General features: G+C 43.1%; 2 protein-coding genes across 5 annotated transcripts in view; one reads left to right on the forward strand and one right to left on the reverse strand.

Moving 5' to 3' along the window:
- The window catches only part of IFT25 (intraflagellar transport 25), a 45,755-nt gene extending 45,205 nt beyond the window's left edge, over window positions 1-550 (reverse strand). The window contains exon 1 of one of the 2 annotated variants that reach the window (XM_032137293.2): window positions 475-550. The gene's annotated coding sequence lies outside the window, so the exon portion shown is untranslated. Of the gene's footprint in view, window positions 1-265; window positions 335-474 lie in introns of those variants that run through there. The other variant, XM_032137290.2, reaches the window with a different exon arrangement.
- LRRC42 (leucine rich repeat containing 42) lies at window positions 180-21,570 on the forward strand. Of its 3 annotated transcripts, none has more exons than XM_032137285.2 (8): window positions 180-578; window positions 5,989-6,475; window positions 11,858-11,989; window positions 13,781-13,899; window positions 15,456-15,544; window positions 15,718-15,831; window positions 19,684-19,768; window positions 21,067-21,570. In XM_032137285.2, the coding sequence occupies exons 2-8, from the start codon at window positions 6,003-6,005 to the stop codon at window positions 21,339-21,341; spliced, it is 1,287 nt and encodes a 428-aa protein (XP_031993176.1). In that variant the 5' UTR covers window positions 180-578; window positions 5,989-6,002; the 3' UTR covers window positions 21,342-21,570. The 3 variants fall into 3 exon arrangements, with proteins under 3 accessions (XP_031993176.1, XP_031993177.1, XP_031993178.1); XM_032137286.2 differs by lacking the exon at window positions 180-578 and adding an exon at window positions 1,316-1,854; XM_032137287.1 differs by lacking the exon at window positions 180-578 and adding an exon at window positions 1,898-2,017.
- Window positions 21,571-22,565: the final 995 nt, after the last annotated feature.

Consider the following 22,565-nt stretch of genomic DNA (forward strand, 5'->3'; position numbering starts at 1 on the left):
CAGCCCCGCCCCCTCGCAGCGGCCTCGGCCCCTCCTACCCCTAGCTCTTAGCGCCACGCCTCCCACAGGCCCCGCCCACAATCGGCCCCGCCCTTTCCGGCTCCCATTACTTCGCGGGCCAAGATGCGCAACCATTCCTGGGCGCCTTTCCCCAGGCCAGTCCCGGGGCGCGCGCTGCCTACCCTTCCCCAGCTCAGCTCTATCCCCGGGGCCCGCAGGACCCAGGGGATCCGCCCTCCCGCGAGCACGCGCGCGCAGGACCCACCTCTGCGTTTTCCAAGCCCTCGGCCCTCGGGTCGCCTGCCCTGGGCCCGGCCCCGCCTCCAGGTCCGGCCCCGCCTTCGTGCCGGCGCCCGCGCACGCGCGCCTGCCCGGCCCAGCCTTGCCCCCGCCTCCGCCCCCGCCGGTCCCGCGGTCCCACGGCGCCTGGTTGCCCCCAGCCCCCTCCCTCCTCCCACCCTCACTGTGTCCCACCCTCCTTAGCTTTGTGCCCGGGGTGCTGAGCCCTTCAGCCGCGCCGCGGGAGGAGGGAGCCGCCACCGAGGAACTGCCGCTCGCTGCCCCGGGCGGGGGCACAGGTAGGTGGCGGCCGCGGGCCGGGCCGCTCGCGGGGCCCCGGGTTGCGTGTGGGAGCGGGGGCGGGGTGTTAGGGAGGGGCGGGGTGGGGGAGGGGAAGCCCGAGAGGGACGGCGGGGCGCGGGTTGAGGGGAGGATGAGGTAGACTGGTGGGGGCGATGGTTTAAGGGTGGCGTAGGGGTGCGGGGGCAGGTTATGGGGACGTGTGGAGAATTGGGGTTCGGGGCCTGGGTGGGACAGGGAGCAGGATTAGCCTGGGTGGACTCGGGGAGAGGCATGCGTGGGGAGAGAGCGGGAAGAAGGAAGGGGGAAAGGGAATGGGATTTTAGGGGTTCAAGGAGGAAAGGAGCTAGGATAGGAATAGAGAGGGTGGGGTTTTGGGGGCAGGGAAGAAAAGTTGGGGGTGTGGAATGCCAAGTTGGGGATAGTGAGGCGTGAAGGAAGAGGGTCTTGAAGATTGAGAACAGAAGGCAAGGAAAGGGATGGAGAGATTGGGGTCCTAGGAGAGGGAAGCCCCTAGAGTGGGAAGAATAGATGAAGGAGAGAAGGAGTGGGGGTGGAGGAGTGTGGGGAAGGAAGGGGAGGCAGGTGGAGGTTGGGAGATCGGAGGTTGGAAGGTTGGGTCTGTGGGACAGCAAGCCACCTTTCAGCAGGGGCACAGAAGGGCTGGAAGGGTCTGAAGGTTGAGGGGGACAGGGAAACTGGGGTGGGCCAAGGGAGTGGGGTTAGGATTTTTGGTGTGAGAAGCGCTAGAGTTGGTAAGAGTGTCACGTTGTGGGAGAGACTGGCATGTTTTTGGAGGGAGGTAGGGAGGCTGAAAGGGTATGGGTGAGAAGGCAGGTAGGAAAGTGCATATTGTAGGAAAAAAGTAGTGAGGAGAGTTGAAAATTGAAGAATGGGGACACACAGAACAATGAGGGTGGATTGTTGGTTATTGGTGGTTTAGAACTACCCATAGTTTAGTTTCTGTTTAGGTTTTTATGTTAGAAATTTTCCCAAGAATACTGCATTTTCAGATAAACCAAAAGTGTCTGCAGCCTTGGGATGAAGGCCATGGGTTGGCAGATGTTCTCCTGGTATATGGATGTAGCTCATTTTGGGCCTGGCTGAGGGAAGGAGGGAGGCCTCGTTGTAACTGTCCTGGCTGTGTTCCCAGTAGCTCTTTCCCCAGATGTGCACTGTTTTTTTTTGTTCGTTTGTTTTTGTTTTTGTTTTTTAATCTTATCCCCACCGCCTCCCCCCAGGCTTCATCCAGTGAATACTAGAGGGATCGAACAGGTGGGTGAGATTAATTTTTCACATTTTTTTTTTTATCCTTAAGGCTGATGTCATATTTTTAGTCTTGAGAAACAGCATCATGCCAAGGAAGGAGCTTGAGCTTTGGAGTAATGCGGCCCTGAGATTGAATTCTGGCTCTGCCACTTATTAGCTCTGTTCTAGAGTAAGTTATTTTGTTTCCGTGGGTCTCTTTGTCTATTAAAAGGCAATACTGACTTCATAGGATCATTAAAGATTACATGAGATCACTTTATACAGTACCTAACACAGTGCTTGGCAACTGGTAGGTGCTTAATAAATGGTAGCCATCATCCAGTATCATTAAACATCATAGTTACTGCTACAACTTACTATTCTTAGGGGATTTTTATCTTACTTTATCTACTGAAGTTAGGTATTTTCTTCTTCTTCTCTTCAAATTAGCTGTAGATTCAGCTCACAATTTTACCCTGTGGGCTCCCTGACAACCCCAGTCCACCTGACTGGCATAGTCAGGCCTTTTGCTTGGGAAACTGGATTCAAGGTTTAAAAAACTGTCATGTGTAGTATCAATAATTTTATCTGGCCTTTTTCAAGAAAGCTGTATAGAACTGAGTTTTTAATGTCATACAGCTGTGTTTCATTCATTTGATGAAATGGTACACTTCGTGGTAACTTTGGCTCGCTTGTGGTGACCAAATGCTGGAACATACATGATTGTGATATTTTTCTGTGCTGTCGTATGGGTTACAAAGCTGCCTTTCTGTAGCAGGCTGGGAGACTTATCAAAATGTCGCTGTTACTCTTGATCCAATATATAATACAGCTACTACGATCTACATTGGACATTGTTATTGTTGTAGTGACTAAGTATTTTAATTTTTCAATTTGGATGGAGTTTTCACCGTGGTTTAGAACAGGCCCTGTCTCCTGACCAGGTCCATTTGTAATACACCACCCAGTACAATAGTGAGGGGCAAATGAACCCAAGTAGCGAAGTATTGTGTAGAGTTCTCTTGCCTTTCTGGTCCTTAGCCTTGAAGGGTTCAAATGTTAATTTAATGCTTAGATCATGTTATATGCCTCATAGACTCAGGAAGCTCCTTTTTGGGAGGAATGCAGGATGTGCTGATTTAGTAGTAGAAATTAAAGGACGCCAGGATTCTCGAACCAAAGTCAATTCCTCCAGTGGCTTCTGGACAAATGATGTGGGTTTACTCTCCAGGAAAAAATTGTATTTATTTTTTCCTCATTTAGAAAGAGAAGTGGTATTTGATGGGTAATCTAAAGAAAAACAAACAGACAAAAAAACAACCAGAACTGTGCCTTTTTTTTGAAAATGATTCCTGGAAGTCAAAGCGGCCGGGATTTTGAGGAGCCCAGGTTAGGGTCCTTACTCTAGTCCCAAGCTGCTTGTGCCTCTGCTGGATGGAATCAGACTTCTAGTTTTCATCTGAAGTGGTCACCCACCCACCCATCCATTTTACAAGTGTTTTTGGAAGGCACTGTTGGGGTGAGGGTTGGGGGCAATACAGATGGGCAGACCCTGCTTCATTGCTCAGGGAGTTCACAGTGTATCCATCCACTATAATAGGGTATCTTCCATAGAATTTGTCTTTCTGTTGTTAAAATCACGTCAGTCCTTTTTTAGGGCCATACCTAGCGTCTGCTTTCTGATCTACAGGTAGAGTAGATCTCTGAATGTCAAATGACAGGGATAAAGACCAAAGGACATCTGCCGTACTTCCTCAGTCAAAATTAAGGTCTGCAAGGTTGGAGGGTCCAGATGCTCACTCCTACTGGAAGAAGAGCTCAGAATAAATGAGGCGTCTCCTTAGCAGCAGGGGCTGTAAATGCTGGCAAGAGAAAAGTATGAGTTATAAGAGCTGGCACCGTGACAGGATTTTTTTCCCCTGTTTTTTAGTTTAGTTGTCTCCCACCCCTTGTAGTACTAGTAGCAATATATTCCCATCGTCTGCTTTGCCTCTGCCACCTGCAGAAGGGTCTGGCAAGTGGGGGAGGAGCCTGCAGCTGTTGCCTGGAAAAGGAGCTGGCTCCTAGCAACAGTATCAGCAGGCCCTGCAACTGAGAGCACCAAGTTTGTCCTCTGAGGTCTTACCCTTCCTCTCATACAGTTCGGCAAATATCTTTTGAGGGCTTACTTAGTACTAGGCACCATGTCAGGCCTGGGAAAGATAGATGAATCAAATAAGTATCTTGCCTTCAAAAAGCTCACCACTCTGGGTACATTAACAAGTGAACAGACATAGTACATGGTCCTAAGTGCTATGCAGGAGAGACCGGGTGCTCTGGGAAAACCAGACAGGCACGTACTGGTGCAGGGGTTAGGGAAGGTTTCCCAGAAGAGGGACGATGTTAATGATGAGTAGGAATCAGCTAGGTCAGGTAGGCAGAGAAGGATGTTCCAGCCAAAGGGAACATAACGGGCAATGGCCAGTGGGACATGAGAGCATGGCCAGTTTACCTGGGTAGTATGACAGGGCCAAAGAGTAGGACATAAGGAGATGAGCAGGAAAGGGTGAGGCTCTGGGGCTAGGCAGAGTACTCTTCTCTCATGTGCTTTTATACACATAATTATCCTTGAGAGAAACGTGGATAGTACTGATTCCCACACACAGGATCGTTGTTTCATCTCCAGAGACTCAGCATTTTTGATCACGGACTTAATTGTGTGCTGACACTCGTAAGTGGCTTCAGGGCCACATTGTGGCCCAACATTGATGCAGAAGAAGCTGAGTTGGTTCACTCTAAAAGTCAGATTCTTTTAGGGATATTATCAGGCATGTATGATATTCTACCTCTCTTCTCCCTTTAAATTGTAGAAATGATCCTCAAATACCTTCATTTTATGTAACAGCAATTTTTCATGTATTTTGAAATCTCATGGTTACTCAGGAGGAAAACAAGTATTCCACTTAGTTCTTGGGCACATATTACCCACATGACTGCAGAAATGCCCAACTGTTTGACTTTTTTTATGTTAAAACTGCCCTAATAGAACTTTAATAGATATGAAGTTTCCGAAAGCTAGAATAGCTTTTATGTAGCTCTTGTAATGGAGGTGTTTATTTGTAGATAAAAAAAATCCTGTTGCTTTTGGTCTTTGTAAGGTTTAGCAAACGAGTAAACATTGGTTCCACACTGTCTGCTCGGGGCCTGTAAAATGCAACACTGTTACAGAGTCTGCATGAATTCAACGTGGTTCCTTTTCTCAAGGAGCTCAAAGCAGCAGACGGCAGACTCAGAAACAAATAAATAGAACAGTGAACCAAGTGCAACCAAGAAGTGTGTGGAATGTGTCAAGCTAGCAAGGGAGTTATTTATTTCTAGTCTTTTTTCTGTGTCTAAACATGTTTTTTAAAAATTTATAATTTTAATGGCTTTATCACATTCCATGGTACGTGTAAGTCATAACATAGTTATTAACATCCCAATTGTTGGACATTTAGGTCATTTTCCAGTTGTTTTGCTAATATAAACTTGCTGCCATTAATTTACACATAAATGAATCTTTGCTGACATCTGTGACAGCTTCCTTAGCGTGAATTTTGAAGATGAGATTTTGACCTGGGTTTTTTTGTGTGTGGTTTTTTTTTTTTGAGATGGAGTCCTGCTCTTGTCACCCAGGCTGGAGTGCAATGAAACGATCTTGGCTCACTGTAACCTCTGTCTCCCGGGTTCAAGCGATTATCTTGCCTCAGCCTTCCGAGTAGCTGGAACTACAGGCACGCACCACCATGCTTGGCTAATTTTTGTATTTTTAGTAGAGATGGGGTTTCACCATGTTGACCAGGCTGGTCTCGAACTCCTGACCTCAGGTGATCCGCCCGCCTCGGCCTCCCAAAGTGCTGAGATTACAGGCGTGAGCTACTGCGTCCAGCCTTGACCTGGGGTTTGAAAGAAGAGTAGGAGATGGCCAGATAAACAAGAAAAAGGGGAGAGTAGGAAGGGGCATTCCAGGTAGAGGCAACCTCAAATGCCAAAGTTCCCAGGCAACTGGTGAGTTTTGCTTTTCCTAAAGCAGCCACCAGGCCTGCCTGGTAGGCTCGTAAAGCCCTGGGCACAGCAAGATGAAGTTACATGTTACAAATGGCATTTTAGTTGGATTTGCTTCCCTGTGCTTTGCTTTGACAGTCGCAACCGGGGCGATGTCTTACTACCTCAGCTCAGAAAACCGCCTGGACCCGGGGCCCATCTACCTGCGAGAAAATGGGCAGCTGCACATGGTCAGTCTGGCTCTGGATGGTGTCAGGAGTAGCCTGCAGAAGCCAAGGCCTTTCAGACTGTTCCCCAAAGGCTTTTCCGTGGAGCTTTGCATGAACAGGGAAGACGACACTGCACAGAAAGAGAAGACTGATCATTTCATCTTCACATACACCCGGGAGGGGAATCTTCGGTACTCCGCCAAATCCCTCTTCAGCCTTGTCCTGGGTTTCATCTCCGACAATGTGGATCACGTTGATTCCCTTATAGGCTTTCCTGAGCAGATTGCCGAAAAGCTGTTCTCTGCTGCTGAAGCCAGACGGAAATTCACTGAGCCAGGTGCAGGGCTGAGGGCTTTACAGAAATTCACTGAGGCCTATGGAAGTTTGGTGCTTTGCTCCCTGTGTTTGCGAAACAGGTGGGTGTTCTGATTAGGTTATTCCGTATTTTATTGGGTGTGTTAATTCTGTCAAGCTCTGGGGCTTAGTGGGCTCAAGGGCTTCCCTCATCAAGTAGCACTTCGGTTTAGAACTTCCAAATACAAAGTGAAAGACCATATTGAAAAAATCACTCTTCCTTCTCCTCACCTCTTAGATGACACTTAACTTTATTCTCAAATCATTTTACAAGGATTAGTTGTCACAGCTCCTCCATTAAGTAGAAAATATTATTCTAACAGCTTTCAAAGAGAAAATAGAAAAGACAAAATGTGATCTGCCAAGTGTCTGTTGATATGCTCTTGCAGATGGGAAGATTAGTACCCAGATTTTTTGGGCCTGTTTTTGGTTTTCAGACCCCTAGATACTGACCATTAGATAAAAAGTTACCTTAAAAGATTGGGTGATTAAAATTTCAAATATCCTAAAGTTTGGCAATTCTCAAATAAAGTCCCAACACTAAGGTCTGTTGTCTTAACAAAGCAGATATTTTCTCGTGACTGCCTTTGCTCATATGCTTTATTTAAAATTTTTACTCTGCCGTCATGTAAAAACACTTTCAAAACATCTAGTTTTTTAAAAAACTTGCAAAAACCATAAAAATATACATGGCAAACAATTTAAACACAAACGCAAAGTGGCATAAAACGAAACATAAGCCTTCTTCCTATCTCCTGTCCAGTTTCCTCTCTCCAGAGACCAAATACTGTTACCAGTTTTTAAAATACCATTCCAGAGATATTCTACACACATACATGCTTATGTAGTTCCCGTCTTTGTTATACAGATGGCAGCATGCTGCATACACTCTTATGGACCTTGCTTTCTTCACATAATCTGAAAATCGTTTATCATCAATACTTGTAGATTTTTTTTGTTTTTTTTGAGACAGAGTCTTGCTCTGTCGCCAGGCTGGAGTGGCAGTGGCACGATCTCAGCTCTCATTGCAACTTCCAACTGCCTGGTTCAAGTGATTCGCCTGCCTCAGCCTCCCGAGTAGCTGGGATTACAGGCATGTGCCACCATGCCCAGCTAATTTTTGTATTTTTAGTAGAGATGGGATTTCACCATATTGGCCTGGATGGTATCGATCTCCTGACCTCTGATCCGCCCGCCTCGGCCTCCTAAAGTGCTGGGATTACAGGCGTGAGCCACCGCGCCTGGCCTACTTGTAGGTTTTTAAAATAGCTTTATTGTATACCACTGTATGAACTATTCTGTGATTAGACCTGAAAGGCAGCTTTTTTTTTTTTTTTTTTTTTTTGAGACGGAATTTTCGTCGTTTCCCAGGCTGGAGTGCAATGGCGCGATCTCAGCTCACTGCAACCTCCACCTCCCAGGTTCAAGCAATTCTCCTGACTCAGCCTCCTAAGTAGCTGGGATTACGAGTGCCCACCACCATGCCCGGCTAATTTTGTGTCTTTTTAGTAGATACGGGGTTTCACCACGTTGGCCAGGCTTATCTTGAACTCCTGACCTCAGGTGATCCACCCGCCTCAGCCCCCCAAAGTGCTGGGATTACAGCCGTGAGCCCCCATGCCCAGCCGGCAGCTTACTATTAAGATGCACAATCCGTATGAGCATTATAACAAGGGCAGAACAAAAAATGTATATAAGAGAAAGCCATATCAGAAAACAGAAGGTAAGCTCGTGTGCTTAATAAAGGAGACATGATCTTTATTTAATCAGCTCATAGAATTAATGGTTTCACCACAGGCCAAATACTGTATTTTAAAAAGAAAAGACATAAACACATGCAGAAAAGAACAGAAACTTGGCTCATAAACTGAGCAGGCACCTTGAAAGCTCTGTCTCTGGGCTGTGGTCTCAGTCATGGCTGGGCTTGGGGCTGCTGCCGGTGGAAAGGAAAAAAATTACCTTTTGCCTAAATGAAAAAGTCAAGCAATATTTCATCGTAGCTTATGCATTCAAAATACATTTTACCCTTCATTTTTTCTTCCAAGTTATTTATGTTCATTGTAGAAAAGTTAGAACAATGGCAAAATGGAATTGTGATGTATATCTTGTTTTAAAATTATTTTATGAAAGCAATACATACTATTTGGGGAATGCATAAAATTGTAGTATTAAAAAATTCATAATCCCACCATGACGATCATTTTCAAATATATTATTTTTATACATTTGGGAATATATACTTTGTACAACTTGTATTCTGTTTTTTCCCCCACCTACCCTTATAGCTTAATATTTCCCATGCTGTCGAAAATGCTGTTTATCCATTTGTGATGTCTGGATACTGTTGTGGTGGCAGATTGATTGGATTGGGATGAGAATAGCACTTTTCATTCACATTTGATGAGGACATAAATTAGTGTAGCATTTCTGGAAGCAGTTTGGCAATATGTATCAAGAACCTTGAAAACATCCATACTATTTGTTTGGCTCATTAATTCTACTTACTAAGAATCTATTCTAATCCCTAATGTAATAATCAAAGGTGGGAACAGATATTTTTACATAAGAGTGTTCATTGTAGTACTGTTTGTACAAGTGAAAATCTAAAAACTAAATTTTCAACAGTAGGGAGTTGGTTAAGCAAATTATAGTATATTTATATGATGAAATATTATGTAACTATTAAGATAATATTTTAAGAAATAGATTTTTTTAAATATTATGTATTGCACAGATAGAAGGAAAACAGAAACCTACCAAAAAGTAGTCTAGATGGTGGGATTGGCACTGATTTTATATTCTTTATACTTTTCTATGTTTTCTTAATTTTTTTCCAATGAAAGTGATACATTATCAGAAAATGTAAGAAACATTTACATTTATATAATAATCAGAAAATATAGGAAACTTTTTTTTTTCTTTTTGAGGCAAGGTTTCACTCTGTTGCTCAGGCTTGAGTGTAGTGGCGTGATCTTGGCTCACTGCAGCCTCCGCCTCCCAGGTTCAGGTGATTCTCCCACCTCAGCCTCCCGAGTAGCCAGGACTACAGGCGCCCGCCACCGTGCCCAGCTAATTTTTGTATTTTTTGGTAGAGATAGGGTTTCACCATGTTGACCAGGCTGGTTTCGAACTCCTGACCTCAAGTGATCCACCCACCTCAGCCTTCCAGAGTGCTGGGATTACAAGCGTGAGCAACCATGCCCAGCTAGAAAATATAGGAAACAATTTTAACATAATCTTTTAGCCCATATTTTATTGTAGCAATTCCAGACTTGACTGTCTCATTCAAATGTAATACGACTTTCAATTGTGATCAAAAACCTCTCTTCTCCTTTTGAATCCCTAAAGGAAAATAGAGGGCAGGAAACTTGAGGTTGCATTTGCAATCCAGGGCTGTAGCTGCAGTCCAAGAGGTTTTGTCAGCACAAAGGGGTTCAGGTCAAAAGTAATGAGCTTGAAAAAATAAATGAAAATAAAATAACTGGGTAGGTGCAGGCACTTACTATCTTGGGGTTAAGTCACAAAGCTACCTGCCAGAAGCAAGTGTCTTTGCAACTGAATTCCAACCTTACGAAAACTCTCTTCTCCCTTGTGTTGAAACCCCAGTGATTTTTAATCCCACTGGTGGTCACAGGGAGGCAAGTATGTTTTCCTTAAAATACCACCTTTTGTTGTTGGCATAATAATAATAGCTACTATTTCATGAGGTCCTGCAAGATGCCATGGAATTTTAAAATATTGTTTCTCTTTTTCTTAATAATCCTGAAAAGAAGTAATCATTGGCCCCATTTTGTAGCTGGAGAAATTGAGGCTCAGAAAGGTTAGGTAACTGTCTCACAATCACACAAGTAATTGGGCCGTTAGAATCCACACTCAGGTCTGGTTTGTGCTCTTTCTATTGCTTTTTGACTGTACCGTACTGAACCCTTTAAGGGAAAATTTGGAAGACTGGTTGCAAGCAAGAACCTAGAGCTTTGATTATGTCCTAGATTAACATCTGGTAATGTCTGTGGCCTAACATGTTTGTTCCTCAACCTTGAGTTTCGTAATGTTTCTTAATCACATTACACAGTGTTATGTCCTTTGCAGAGAACCCTTGTTTCAGAATTACTAAAAATCTTTTGGTTAATTGATCAAAGGATATGTGTTTTCCTTTCTCTGATTGCCAGTAATCCCCTAAATCCCCATTAACACACTTCAACTCTGTGATTGGAAGGTGGAAAACAGCAGCTTTATTTACAGTGCAATTAAAATACATCTGAGTAAATAAGGCTCCTTTTGTGTACCCAGCTGAGCTCGGTCTCCAGGCAGCTTAGGTTCCACCCTTTAAAGGGGTATCAGTGCCTCAGACCATCTGTACCTAGCAATCAGGCCAGTGATTAGTTTGAGTACATCTTTTTTTGGTTGGAAGTAGGAAGAAAAGAGATTAACTCCCCTCTTGCCCTCTGATTATTCCATCCTGTTTTTGGTAGTTGTGATCCTGCTGATGGAAGAGAGGTATGAACTCTTTTAGGTGTAACCCCACTGATCCTAACACACCATCTTGCTGTGGAAACTTCTAGACATTCAAGAGGAAGATGGATGAGAGAGGCCTGCTCTTGACACAAGTCAGTTTCCCTGTCCTCTTAGGTTCCTCTCCTCTCCATTTCCTGCCACACTTAATCCCTTTCATTTTTTCTCACTGACCTCATCCGAGATAGATGAACCACTAGAAAGCAGGGCGGAGGCCCCAGCCTGGGCTGTGGAATGCTGTTTTGATCTCCTTTCCCTCTCCAGAGGCTTCCTTGATGCTTCCTGATAACAACTTGGCAAGGTGCTGCCATGTAATTAAGTTGCTCGTGCTCAGGGTTTGTCTTAATACCCATCTAGACTGGAGTGAGTCCTTGTAGCAGTCTTGCTGTACATACTTTTGGAGTAAAGTTAGGGTAACAGAGGCACAGGGGAGTGTTCAGGAAAGATAAAATGTGATGTGCCAGATATCTCTTGGTATGTTCTTGGAGATGTGCAGATTGGAAACGAGAGTTCTTGACCTTGCTCCAGTTTTCAAATCACTGGGTGTTGAGCATTAGATTAAAAGCAACTTTAAAATAATTAGTAATTAAAAATTTGAGTATCCTAAAGTTTGGAAATTCTCAGGTAAGGTCCCAACACCAATGCCAAGGTCTGTCTGATAACAAAACAGATGTCTTCACTTGTGACTTTCCTTTGCTAATATACATTTATTTATTCAAAATTTTTATTCTACCATCACATAAAAAGATGTTCAAGGCATTTGCTAATTAAAAACTTCGGCCTTTGCCCTGATAGTAATTAGTGAAGTCTGCTTATTCCATAGTACTGTGTCCTGATGGGATGGTGGGATATTGACTATGATATAAATCCACAAATGGTAATGCTTTAAGAGGAGTGAGGGGAAGCTATTGATTGCTCTCCATGCTCCATAGGTATCTGGTGATTTCAGAAAAACTTGAGGAGATTAAGTCTTTCCGGGAGCTGACCTGCCTGGATCTTTCGTGTTGCAAGCTTGGAGATGAGCATGAACTTCTGGAACATCTCACCAATGAAGCCCTGTCTAGGTACTGACCTGTCACCACTTGCAGATGAATTGTTTCAGTATTGTTTTAAAGGCTGATCCAACAGGATTATCTTCATGAGTGCTGATTACTTCCCATTCTTGTGTTGATTTGCTTTTTTTTTTCCAAAACATTTTCAATCTCCATTTACTTGGTATAAGCAATATAGATTAGACAACCCTTAGAAAGTCAGTCAGTTGACTCAAGTCAGTTAGTTGACTCTTTTTTTCTAAGTAACTTTTTTTTTTAACATATAATACTTGAAGCTACCTGGGTTTAAAAATGGCTTTGCCCTTTATTTATTTATTTTTATTATTATTATTATTATTTTTTTTTTTTTCTGGAGACAGAGTTTCGTTTTTGTTGCCCAGGCTGGAGTGCAGTGGCACGATCTCAGCTCACTGCAACCTCCACCTCCCGGGTTCAAGCAATTCTCCTGCCTCAGCCTCCTGATAGCTGGGATTATAGGCGCCCCCCACCACGCCGGCTAATTTTTGTACTTTTAGTAGAGACGGGGGTTTTGCCATGTTGGCCAGGCTGATCTCAAACTTCTGACCTCAGGTGATCTGCCCACCTTGGGTTTTGCCCTTTATTTATCCAGTCCTAGTTTATTGTAGCAAGGGATGAGACATTATACCATAGTCAACAATCATTATCATTTGCTACTTTAACTATCAATGAGCTACAATTATAAAGAAAATGAACTATTAAAGACAGCCAAAGAAATTCTTTTCAGGAACCATGATTTAAAGAAATGGCCCAGTTCATACCATTCACAAATAGTCTGACTGATCTAAGGTTATTCTGGCCAGCAAAGAGGAGGACAGATGGATCCCTCTGTGGTTTTATAAACACCCAGAAGAACAACAGCATTACAAACCTAGGTCTAACCTGCTACCTGAGGCCTGCTTCTGACAGTGACACCTACCTACTGCCCCATAAAAAGATACTGTTGTGAGGCTGGCCAGCACCGAGGCGCAGATTTCTTATGTAAAAACGGAGCATATTAATATACCAATTCCAGCTTAGCATCAGATGGATCGGGTTATGGGTGTACCTTATTAACCCAATCTGAAAATCTAGATTGATAAAGCTGGTTAAATTTGGGGGATTGTTTGCTTTGCAAAAAGAATTCTCATAGGAGTTCTTTATCAGACTTTCCTGACATATTTAGAATGTTTTTGATTTTCACACGATTTGTCAGAAAAGCAGCTTTTGTTTTAAAGTATATTTATCCCCTTAGTGGAAGTCCATTTACCTCATTCAGCAATATACCTTTAGTGCCCTCTGCCCTCTGAAATTAGTACTGCATGACACTAAATTAACCCTCACTTGGTAACTGAAGTGGCACCAAAAATCTGTTTTGTTTTTTTTTTGTGAGGCAGGGTCATGTTCTGTCAGCTAGGCTGGAGTGCAGTGGTGCGATCATAGCTCACTGCAGCTTTGAAATCCTGGTTGAAGCCATCTTCCTGCCTCAGCCTCCCAAGTAGCTGGGACCACAGGCACACAGCACCTTGGCTAGCCAATTTTTAAAAATTTCTTGTAGGGATGGGGTCTCTAACTCCCGGGCCCAAGTGATCCTCCAGCCTCAGTCTTCCAAAGTGCTGACATTACAGGCGTGAGCCACCATGCCCAGCCCAAAAGAGCTTAACTCTGTTAAATGCATTGGGTGTGAAATAGCAAGAGATAGAGGATATGTTATATTTTTAAATGAAAATGTTGAAAGCATGTTTTTATACCTAGATTGTCTCAAACTCTCTTTGAGTAATTTATGTATGTACTTTGTTTCCCTAGTGTAACTCAGCTCCACCTGAAGGATAATTGTTTATCTGATGCTGGGGTGCAGAAGATGACAGCACCAGTTCGAGTGATGAAAAGAGGCCTTGAGAATCTAACATTATTAGACTTATCATGTAAGTTTTCTTCGAAATTATAGATTATTTTAATGTTGGAAGAATGGCCTTAGAGATCATCTAGTTCTTCCCCTTCATTTTAGAGGTGAGAAAGGAAAGATGACTTTCCTGGGTGCCATAGAAACTTGGTGGCAGAACAGGACTGAGGCCAGAGACTCTTGACTCCTGGCCAAATGACTTTTCCAGCACATACCACCTCTTTAGGGTAGGAAAAACCCTTACACATTCATCCATGCCACTCGCTGTGTGCAAACAGAGACACCTTTCATCATATTCATTGCATACTTTAAGGACATTTGACTCATCTTGATTTTCCTTGAGTCTCTGATCCTTGGTATCTGTCAGCTAGGTCCTTTTTTATCAGTGTTTGCCTGATGAAAAGCTGGATGAACGGATAATGTACTCACATTAACCAGATATTGACTCCAATGGTAAGAGGTTGACAGAGATCATTTGCAATTTAACTGAGCATCCATTGACTCTATGGCAGGACAGTATGGTGCCAAAAGAATAGAAAGAGCAGGGGTTTGAGGTCCGAGGACCCTTCTTGCTCTACCACTTCTACTACCAGTTATATACCTTTGGACCAGTTATTTAACCACTCTGAGTATTGGTTTTGGCCTTTGTAAAATGAGGATAATAATGAATGTCCTGGCTGGGCACGGTGGCTCACGCCTGTAATCGCAGCACTTTGGGAGGCCGAGGCGGGCAGATCACGAGGTCAGGAGATCGAGACCATCCTGGCTAACACAGTGAAACCTCGTCTCTACTAAAAAGATACAAAAAATCAGCTGGACGTGGTGGTGGGCGCCTGTAGTACCAGCTACTTGGGAGGCTGAGGCAGGAGAATGGCGTGAACCCAGGAGGCGGAGCTTGCAAGTGAGCCAAGATCGCGCCACTCACTCCAGCCTGGGTGACAGAGCGAGACTCCGTCTCAAAAAAAAAAAAAAAAAAGAATGTCCTGCCTGCCTCCCAGGGAAGTGTATTCATTCAACGAATATTTTTTGAGCATCTACAATGTGCCAGGCACTATGCTTATGGCCTTGAGGACTCGATGCTAAGTGTAGTGCTCTCTGACGTGAGAAAGTAATATATAAGAAAGGATTCTGAAAATAATGCAAGTTGGTAAGAGTGGTGATAGTATCTGTGTCTAAGTTCCCTTGAATATCTTTTTAAAATAAATAAATGCTTTTACTTTGGAGGCGAAATGACCACGAATAAAGTATGATGAACCATTTTAATACATGTTTATATATGTCTTCATATGGTTCCAAATTAAACCCTTTGGGATAACTACCTGGTTCATTTATTTTTCTGCCCACCCCCAACTCCTAGAAAGTAAGAGCTGTAAGGATCTTTAGGGATCATTGAATGTGGCTCTTTTATGTTACAAATAGTAAAGATCAGACCTCTGTATTTAATTTACTTTGAAAAGTTTGCCAACTCAAATGTTTTATAGTTTATCATTGCCTGGACGTTTTTCTGAGCTTATTTTTGGTTGTAATTTTAACGACATTTATATTGTAACAGAATGCTATGTTGTTTTTGACATCTAGGTAACCCTGAGATCACAGATGCAGGCATTGGATACCTCTTTTCTTTTAGGAAACTAAACTGCTTAGATATCTCTGGGACAGGGCTCAAGGTAAGACGTTTGGTTCCTTCTGTCATTTTTCTAGACTCAACAATTTGATATTTTGCCTGTGCTAAGTGGTATTTAGAAAGGGCTGGTATTTATGATGGTCTTTATTTACTACTGAAAACAAGTAAGAATTAACCAAATGTATTTGCATTTCTGATCTGTCTCTGCCTCACTAGGACGTCAAAACCATCAAGCACAAGCTCCAGACCCACATAGGCCTTGTTCACTCCAAAGTGCCTTTGAAAGAATTTGATCATAGTAACTGCAAGACAGAGGGCTGGGCTGACCAGGTACTGCAGAGTTTTCTTCCTTGCGGTTGATGCAGCTTTTCATCTTAATTCCAAGCATCTTATCCAACACATTGAATAAACAGTAATCCACTTGGCAGTCCTTGGCTAAATTGTCATCTTCATGTCAAATTGGAGACACTGATGGGCTATAACTGGCCCATGTACTTAAAGAATTGGCACCAGACCTTATATCTCATGCTCTGGTCACTAGGTTGTGCCTTATCTTTACTGGACCTAGGAGAAAATGTCATCTTACAAATGACTCAGAAAATAAGTGAATTCTGGCTTGCTATACAAAAAGTAGTCTGACCCAACTTCAGAAGGACAGATTCTCTTAGTAGTGTGTATATACAGGAGAGAGAATAAACTCTGCTGTCATGCAAATAAGGATTCAAATATGATTCTTTTTCTTTTGGGAAAGAACAGCCTTAGTGAGGAGGTGTCTTTCTTGTCCTTCTCTCTCACTGAGTCTTAACAGTGAGAGAACTTTACTTTGACTTCCTTTTGTCTTGATGGTCTTTCTTCACTTGGTAACGTACAGACTTAAGTGAGATTCAGAGTCTTCTATATAAGTTGGAAGTGTGAAAGTAACCAAGTAGGACAGCACAAGTAGATGTCACCTTCCCTGTGGCTGTGGCCTTTCTCCCTTAGACGCTTTTAACCAGTGTTTCTTGGTGGAGGCCTAGAGGACCCACCAAACTGTCCTGGATCCCCTCTTAGCTCCAAGCCAAAATGCATGATGGTAGAACTATCCACCTGCTGGATTGTAGCATCACCTCTCCACAGGTAAACGGGGAGACTGGTGAGTCGTGTTTCAGAAGCACACTACTTGGTCCAGAACATGCATGATGAAATAATTACCGTGGTGCATTGCCAAACAAAGTTTCTAGTGCTGTATGAGACCTAGATGCATCCAGTGGAAGTGGGACAGGTGTGGGATGGTCTTACAAAGGCTTGCTGCAGTTTGGTAGCAGGTGACATGGTGGAAAGAGCGTAGGCTGTGGAGTCAGAAAGACCCGGGCACGGAATCCTGGCTGAGCAACCCCATAGCTGTACAACCTAAAGCAACTTTCAGTCTCTGTGTCTTCATCCAAAAAATGCAGAAACCAGGACCTCTCTTGAGCAGGGCTCGGGAAGGATCAAGTAAAACACCTAGCAGCCTGGCCTGAGAGTAAGTTGACTGGACCAGTGCAACTTCCTGCCCTCCGCCCTCAGCTGGGCGCCTAGGGCTTGGCAGCAGTGCTTTGCCTATGTCTTGGGGATCTGTTACTGAAACTGTTTCAGGCTGACTCCACTCACCTGCCCTCATTCTCATCTCACAGGGGTCCACTTACTTCCCTATTTCTGTCTCAGAATTTCTCCATTTCTTCAGCCGTATTCCACTTCCCTTCTATCCGAGAGAACAAGTATGCTCCTTTATTCCAGTCACAAGCCCTTTTTTTTCTTTTTTAAAAAATTGTGTTCCCTAAGATCTCCAACTTCCCTTGTGATATTTACTAATAATTATTTTCCCCTCCCGCCTCCGCCACCACATCTTCATCGTCCCCCTTTGTTGGCCATCTGGTTTCTGTGGATAAACACAAGGTGTCCTTATTCTGGCATGGTCCTCATTCCCCAGTGCAGCTGTGCATTGTTTCCTGTCCGGTCTGTCCCACCCCCTCCTTGTCTACTCGGTTCTTACTCCCCTGCAGTTTAGCTCTGGCCTCCCCTGCTCTCCTGACAGTGCCCTCTGGAAGGTGATGTTCTTCCCCTTCCTTGGCTTTCCTGCAGCATTCAATAGAAACATACATGCCGTATGATTTTTCTCTGGGCCTCTCTCCTGGCTCTCCCCCAACTTTCTCACTCCTCTGGCTATGGCTGATTCCTCTTTCTTCCTCTCCTTTTCTCCCACATCTCCACACTCCCCAGGTGCTCTTTCCCTGTTCTCAGAGCTCCAGCTGTCCTTGCGAGGATGACTCTGCATTCCTCTCTCAGACACTAGACCCATTCCCAAGTATCCTCTGTAAATCCCCACCTGCCACCTCAAATTCAGCTTGTCCTGAACCAAACTCATTTTCTTCTTCCCCATCCCCGACCAGCTCTTATTGACATTCTTATTTCTGTTTAGTGGAAGGAAGCACCATTTTCCCTATTGCCCACTGAGTCAACATGTTCCATTAATCCATCCTGGTGTTCCCTGAAATCTGTTCCCATTTTTATAACCAGGAAATTATAGAAAAGATGGCAACTAATATTTATTAAGTGCCTTTTGTGTGCCAGACACCGTGCTAAACTCTTTATGTGTATTATTTAATCCTTAAAACAGTGGAGTGTGTACTATCATTGATCCTTACAGATGAAGAAATTGAGACTAAGAAATCACTTGCCATGGGTCCCCTGGCAAGTAAGTGGTGGAGCCAACTGTGGAACGGGTTTTTTGTTTGTTTTTAAATAGAGATGGGGTTTCACCATGTTGCCCAGGCTAGTCTTGAAGTCCTGGGCCCAAGGGGTCCTACTGCCTCGGCCTCCCAAAGTGCAAAGATTACAGATGTGAGCCACTGTGCTTGGCCTGGAACTGTATTCTTTTTTTTTTTTTGAGACAGAGTCTTGCTCTGTCGCCCAGTCTGGAGTGCAGTGGTGTGATCTTGGCTCACTGCAACCTCCACGTCCTGGGTTCAAGTGATTCTCATGCCTCAGCCTCCCAAGTAGCTGGGACCACCATGCCTGACTAATTTTTGTATTTTTTAGTAGAGGCAGGGTTTGACCGTGTTGGCCAGCCTGGTCTCGAACTCCTGTGATCCGCCTGCCTCGGCCTCTCAAAGTGCCGAGATTACAGGCGTGAGCTACTGAGCCTGGCTTGGAACTGTATTCTTAAACTCTGTGTTGTGCTGCCTATGTCCTGAAAATGTTTTTCTTGACCTTTTTTATGGTTATTTCATTGCATTCCATAATAAATATTAAATTTAAAGTTCTTGTTATTCATGGTATATTGAAATGATCCTTTGCTTTTATGTATAGTTTATATTCAGGCATATTTCTTTTTTTTTTTTTTTTTTTTGAGACAGAATCTCGCTTTGTCACCTAGGCTGGAGTGCAGTGGCCCTATCTCAGCTCACTGCAAGCTCCACCTCCCGGGTTCACACCATTCTCCTGCCTCAGCCTCCCGAGTAGCTGGGACTACAGGCGCCCACCACCATGCCCAGCTAATTTTTTTTTTTTTTTTTTGTATTTTTAGTAGAGACGGGGTTTCACTGTGTTAGCCGGGATGGTCTCGATATCCTGACCTCGTGACCCACCCGCCTCGGTCTCCCAAAATGCTGGGATTATAGGCGTGAGCCACTGCACCCCACCACGTATTTCTAAAAGAATTGGTAGCAGCTTATAATAAAAATATATTTTTAACAGTTTAAGAAGTAAAAACTGATCATGATATGTTATGAGAATATGGAAACATGGGCATTTTACATACAAAAGTTTGAGTTATAGTTGGCATATTTTAAGGCACAAGAGTTAAGTCTAGGAATGTGTGGAAAGTGTTATGACTAAAGTTTTAAGTTTTAGTACTTAGTTTAAGGATATGTAATTTATTTCCAGCTTGGAATAAAGATGAAAATAGACAGGGGAATCAGCTTTATAGATTTCCCTTAGTCATGCAGATACATGTATGCAACGTATTTGCATTCTGACACAACACCTGCATTAGAACAGAAAATGCAGACTTGACTTGGTTTTTATTCGTATCACCAGTCATCTGAAGTAAAATTTACCAGAGGGGTTTGTGTTTATGGAGAGGGAAAAATGGGGAACAAGAAAGGCTTGAGATTAAAATATCGATATTTTGTTTGGATTCAAATCTTTCCAAATATGTTTCAGATCGTTCTGCAGTGGGAGCGTGTGACTGCGGAAGCTGTGAAGCCACGGGAAACCTCAGAGCCTAGAGCGGCAGCTCAGCGCTTCTGTGAGAAATTCCCTTTCCTTTGAAGTTTTTTGCCGTTTATTTGCATCCTTAAAGCAGTTCGCTTTTTTCTGTCCTTGGAAAAATTAATTATGATAGTATTGGCTTATTTATGATCACCAAGACTTGTATTCCCTTAGCATAGCTTACAGTATAAGTTCACACTTAGCTTTGAGCACCAGCACCAGGAAGACAGCGTTTTAAAATTACTTACTTATGTACCATTTTGTTCCAAAAAAGATTTGTGGTGGTACAAAAGCTATATAGAATACAGAAGATGAAAAAGGAATTGAGTGTAGCCAGAGGGTGGAAGCAGCCCAGGTGTCCCTCAACAGATAAATGGATAAACAAAATATGAAATATACATACAATGTATTTCAGGCTTTAAAAGTAAGGAAACTTTGACACAACATGGATGAGCCTGCGAGATGTTATGCTAAGCAAAATAAGCTAGTCACAAAAGGACAAATACTGTGTGATTGTTCTTGTATGAGGTACCTAGAATAGTTAGATTCATAGAGCAAGCAGAATGGTGGTTGTGACTAGGGAGGCGGGGGTGGCATGGGCAGGAATAGGGAGTTATTGTTTAATAGGTATAGAGTTTCATTTGTACAAGATAAAAAGAGTTCTGGAAATGGATGGTGATGATTGCACAACAGTGTGAATGTCCTTAATACCACTGAACTGTACACTTAAAAATGGCTAAAATAGTAAACTTTATGTTATGTATATTTTATCATGATTTTAAAGAAAAGGAATTAAATGATGAAATCAAAGTGAAGGAAATATAAAGGTACCAAATAAGAATCCAGGGCATACCAAAAAAAGGTAAAATAGGTTGTATCATTTGCTATTTGGCTCTTAGAAGACGGAGTCAAATCCAGATTTCGAATAATGAAGGCTAACATTTTGGGGGCCTTTAATGTGTGTCAAGCATTGTGCTAATCACTTTATGTACATTATTTCATTTATCTTCATATCACCCTTATGAAATAGGTTTTGTATCCCTATAGAGGTGATTAAACAGAATCTCAGACAAGTCACTTGCCTACAGTCACTTCTAGGAAGAGGCAGATCTAGGATTTAAATCCAAATCTGTCAGACTGTAGTATGAGTCTATGCCTTCAACCTGTGCCTGCATGCACACCACAGCGACCTCACAGGGCACTCAAGGCAAAATGCAATCAATGCAGATACCACCCTGTTTGGGCCTTTGTCATATCCCTGGGATTATCCTAGACTGATGAGGGAATTAGCATATGCCAGTGTAGTGAACTCATCACCCCTCCCTTCTGTCACAGATGGGAAGCGGTCTCGAGCAGAAGCCCCATTGAAGTGTCCCCTGGCAGACACCCACATGAACTCTTCCGAGAAACTCCAGTTCTATAAAGAGAAAGCCCCAGATTGCCATGGGCCAGTGTTGAAACACGAAGCTATCTCAAGCCAGGAGTCAAAGAAGAGCAAGAAGAGACCTTTTGAGGAGTCAGAGACAGAACAGAATAACTCTTCACAACCTTCAAAGCAGAAGTATGTATGTCTTGCTGTGGAAGACTGGGACTTGTTAAATTCCTATTGATTAGTAGATACAAGTTGACCTTTCTCTGGCCCCCAGCTCTAGTGTTTGAGTAAAGGAGACTGAGGATGATTTACTTTTTGTTTGAATTTACCTGTGGCATTAGCATAGTAAGCAGATATTTCTGCTTTTGTGGTGGGGGAGGGGAATGCTATGGAAGTATGTAATAATTTCTAATGTATATTTTCAATACATAGTAATTTTTTCAAATAAACATTTTTGCTGTCCTTAAGTTCTGCTTGTGGATTATAGACTGGAGCCACAGGAAACAACCGGCTGGTTTGGGATGGAAGGCCAGGTGAACTAACAAGGCAGCTTAGCATACCTCAGAGATACTGCAGGTTTGGTTCCAGACCACTGCCGTAAAGCAAACACTGCAATAAACTGAGTCACCAGACTTTTTCATTTCCCAGTGCGCATAGAAGTTATGTTTACACTATATAGCAGTCTGTTAGATGTGCAATAGCATTATCTCCAAAGAGAAAAAACATGTGCATACCCTCATTTTAAAATACTTTATTGCTAAAAAAAAATGCTAACAATTATCTGAGCCTTTAGCAAGTTACATTCGTTTTGTTGGTGGTTGGGGGGTCTTGCCTTTGTTGGTGGATGGATGCTAACTAATCAGGGTGGTGGTTGCTGAAGGTTGAAGTGGCTATGGAAATTTCTTAAAATAAGACAATGAAGTTTGCCACATTGATTGACTCTTCCTTTCATAAAAGATTTTGCTAGAGCACACGATGTGGTTTGATAGCATTTTACCTGCAATAGAACTTCTTTCAAAATTGGAGTCAGTCCCCTCAAACCCTGCTGCTGCTTTATCAGCTAAGTCTATGTAACATTCTCAGTCGTTTGTCATTTCAACAGTGGTCACATCTTTACCAGGAGTCGATTCCATTTCAAGAGATTACTTTCTTTGCTCATCCATAAGAAGTAAGTCCTCATCCTTTCGAGTTTTATCATGAGATTGCAGCAGTTCAGTCCTATCTTCAAGCTCCACTTCTAGCTTTCTTGCTATTTCTACCATGTCTGCAGTTTCTTTCTCCACTGAAGTTTTGAACCCCTCAAAATCATCCATGAGGGTTGGATTCAACTTCTTCCAAACCCTTGTTAATGTTGATTTTTTTTTTTTTTTTTTTGGAGACAGAGTCTTACTCTGTGGCCCAGGCTGGAGTGCAATGGCATGATCTCGGCTCACTGCAACCTCTGCCTCCTGGGTTGAAGTGA

The sequence above is a fragment of the Hylobates moloch genome, unplaced genomic scaffold (genome assembly GCF_009828535.3).
Source record: "Hylobates moloch isolate HMO894 unplaced genomic scaffold, HMol_V3 SCAFFOLD_18, whole genome shotgun sequence".
Classification (NCBI taxonomy): Eukaryota; Metazoa; Chordata; class Mammalia; order Primates; family Hylobatidae; genus Hylobates; species Hylobates moloch.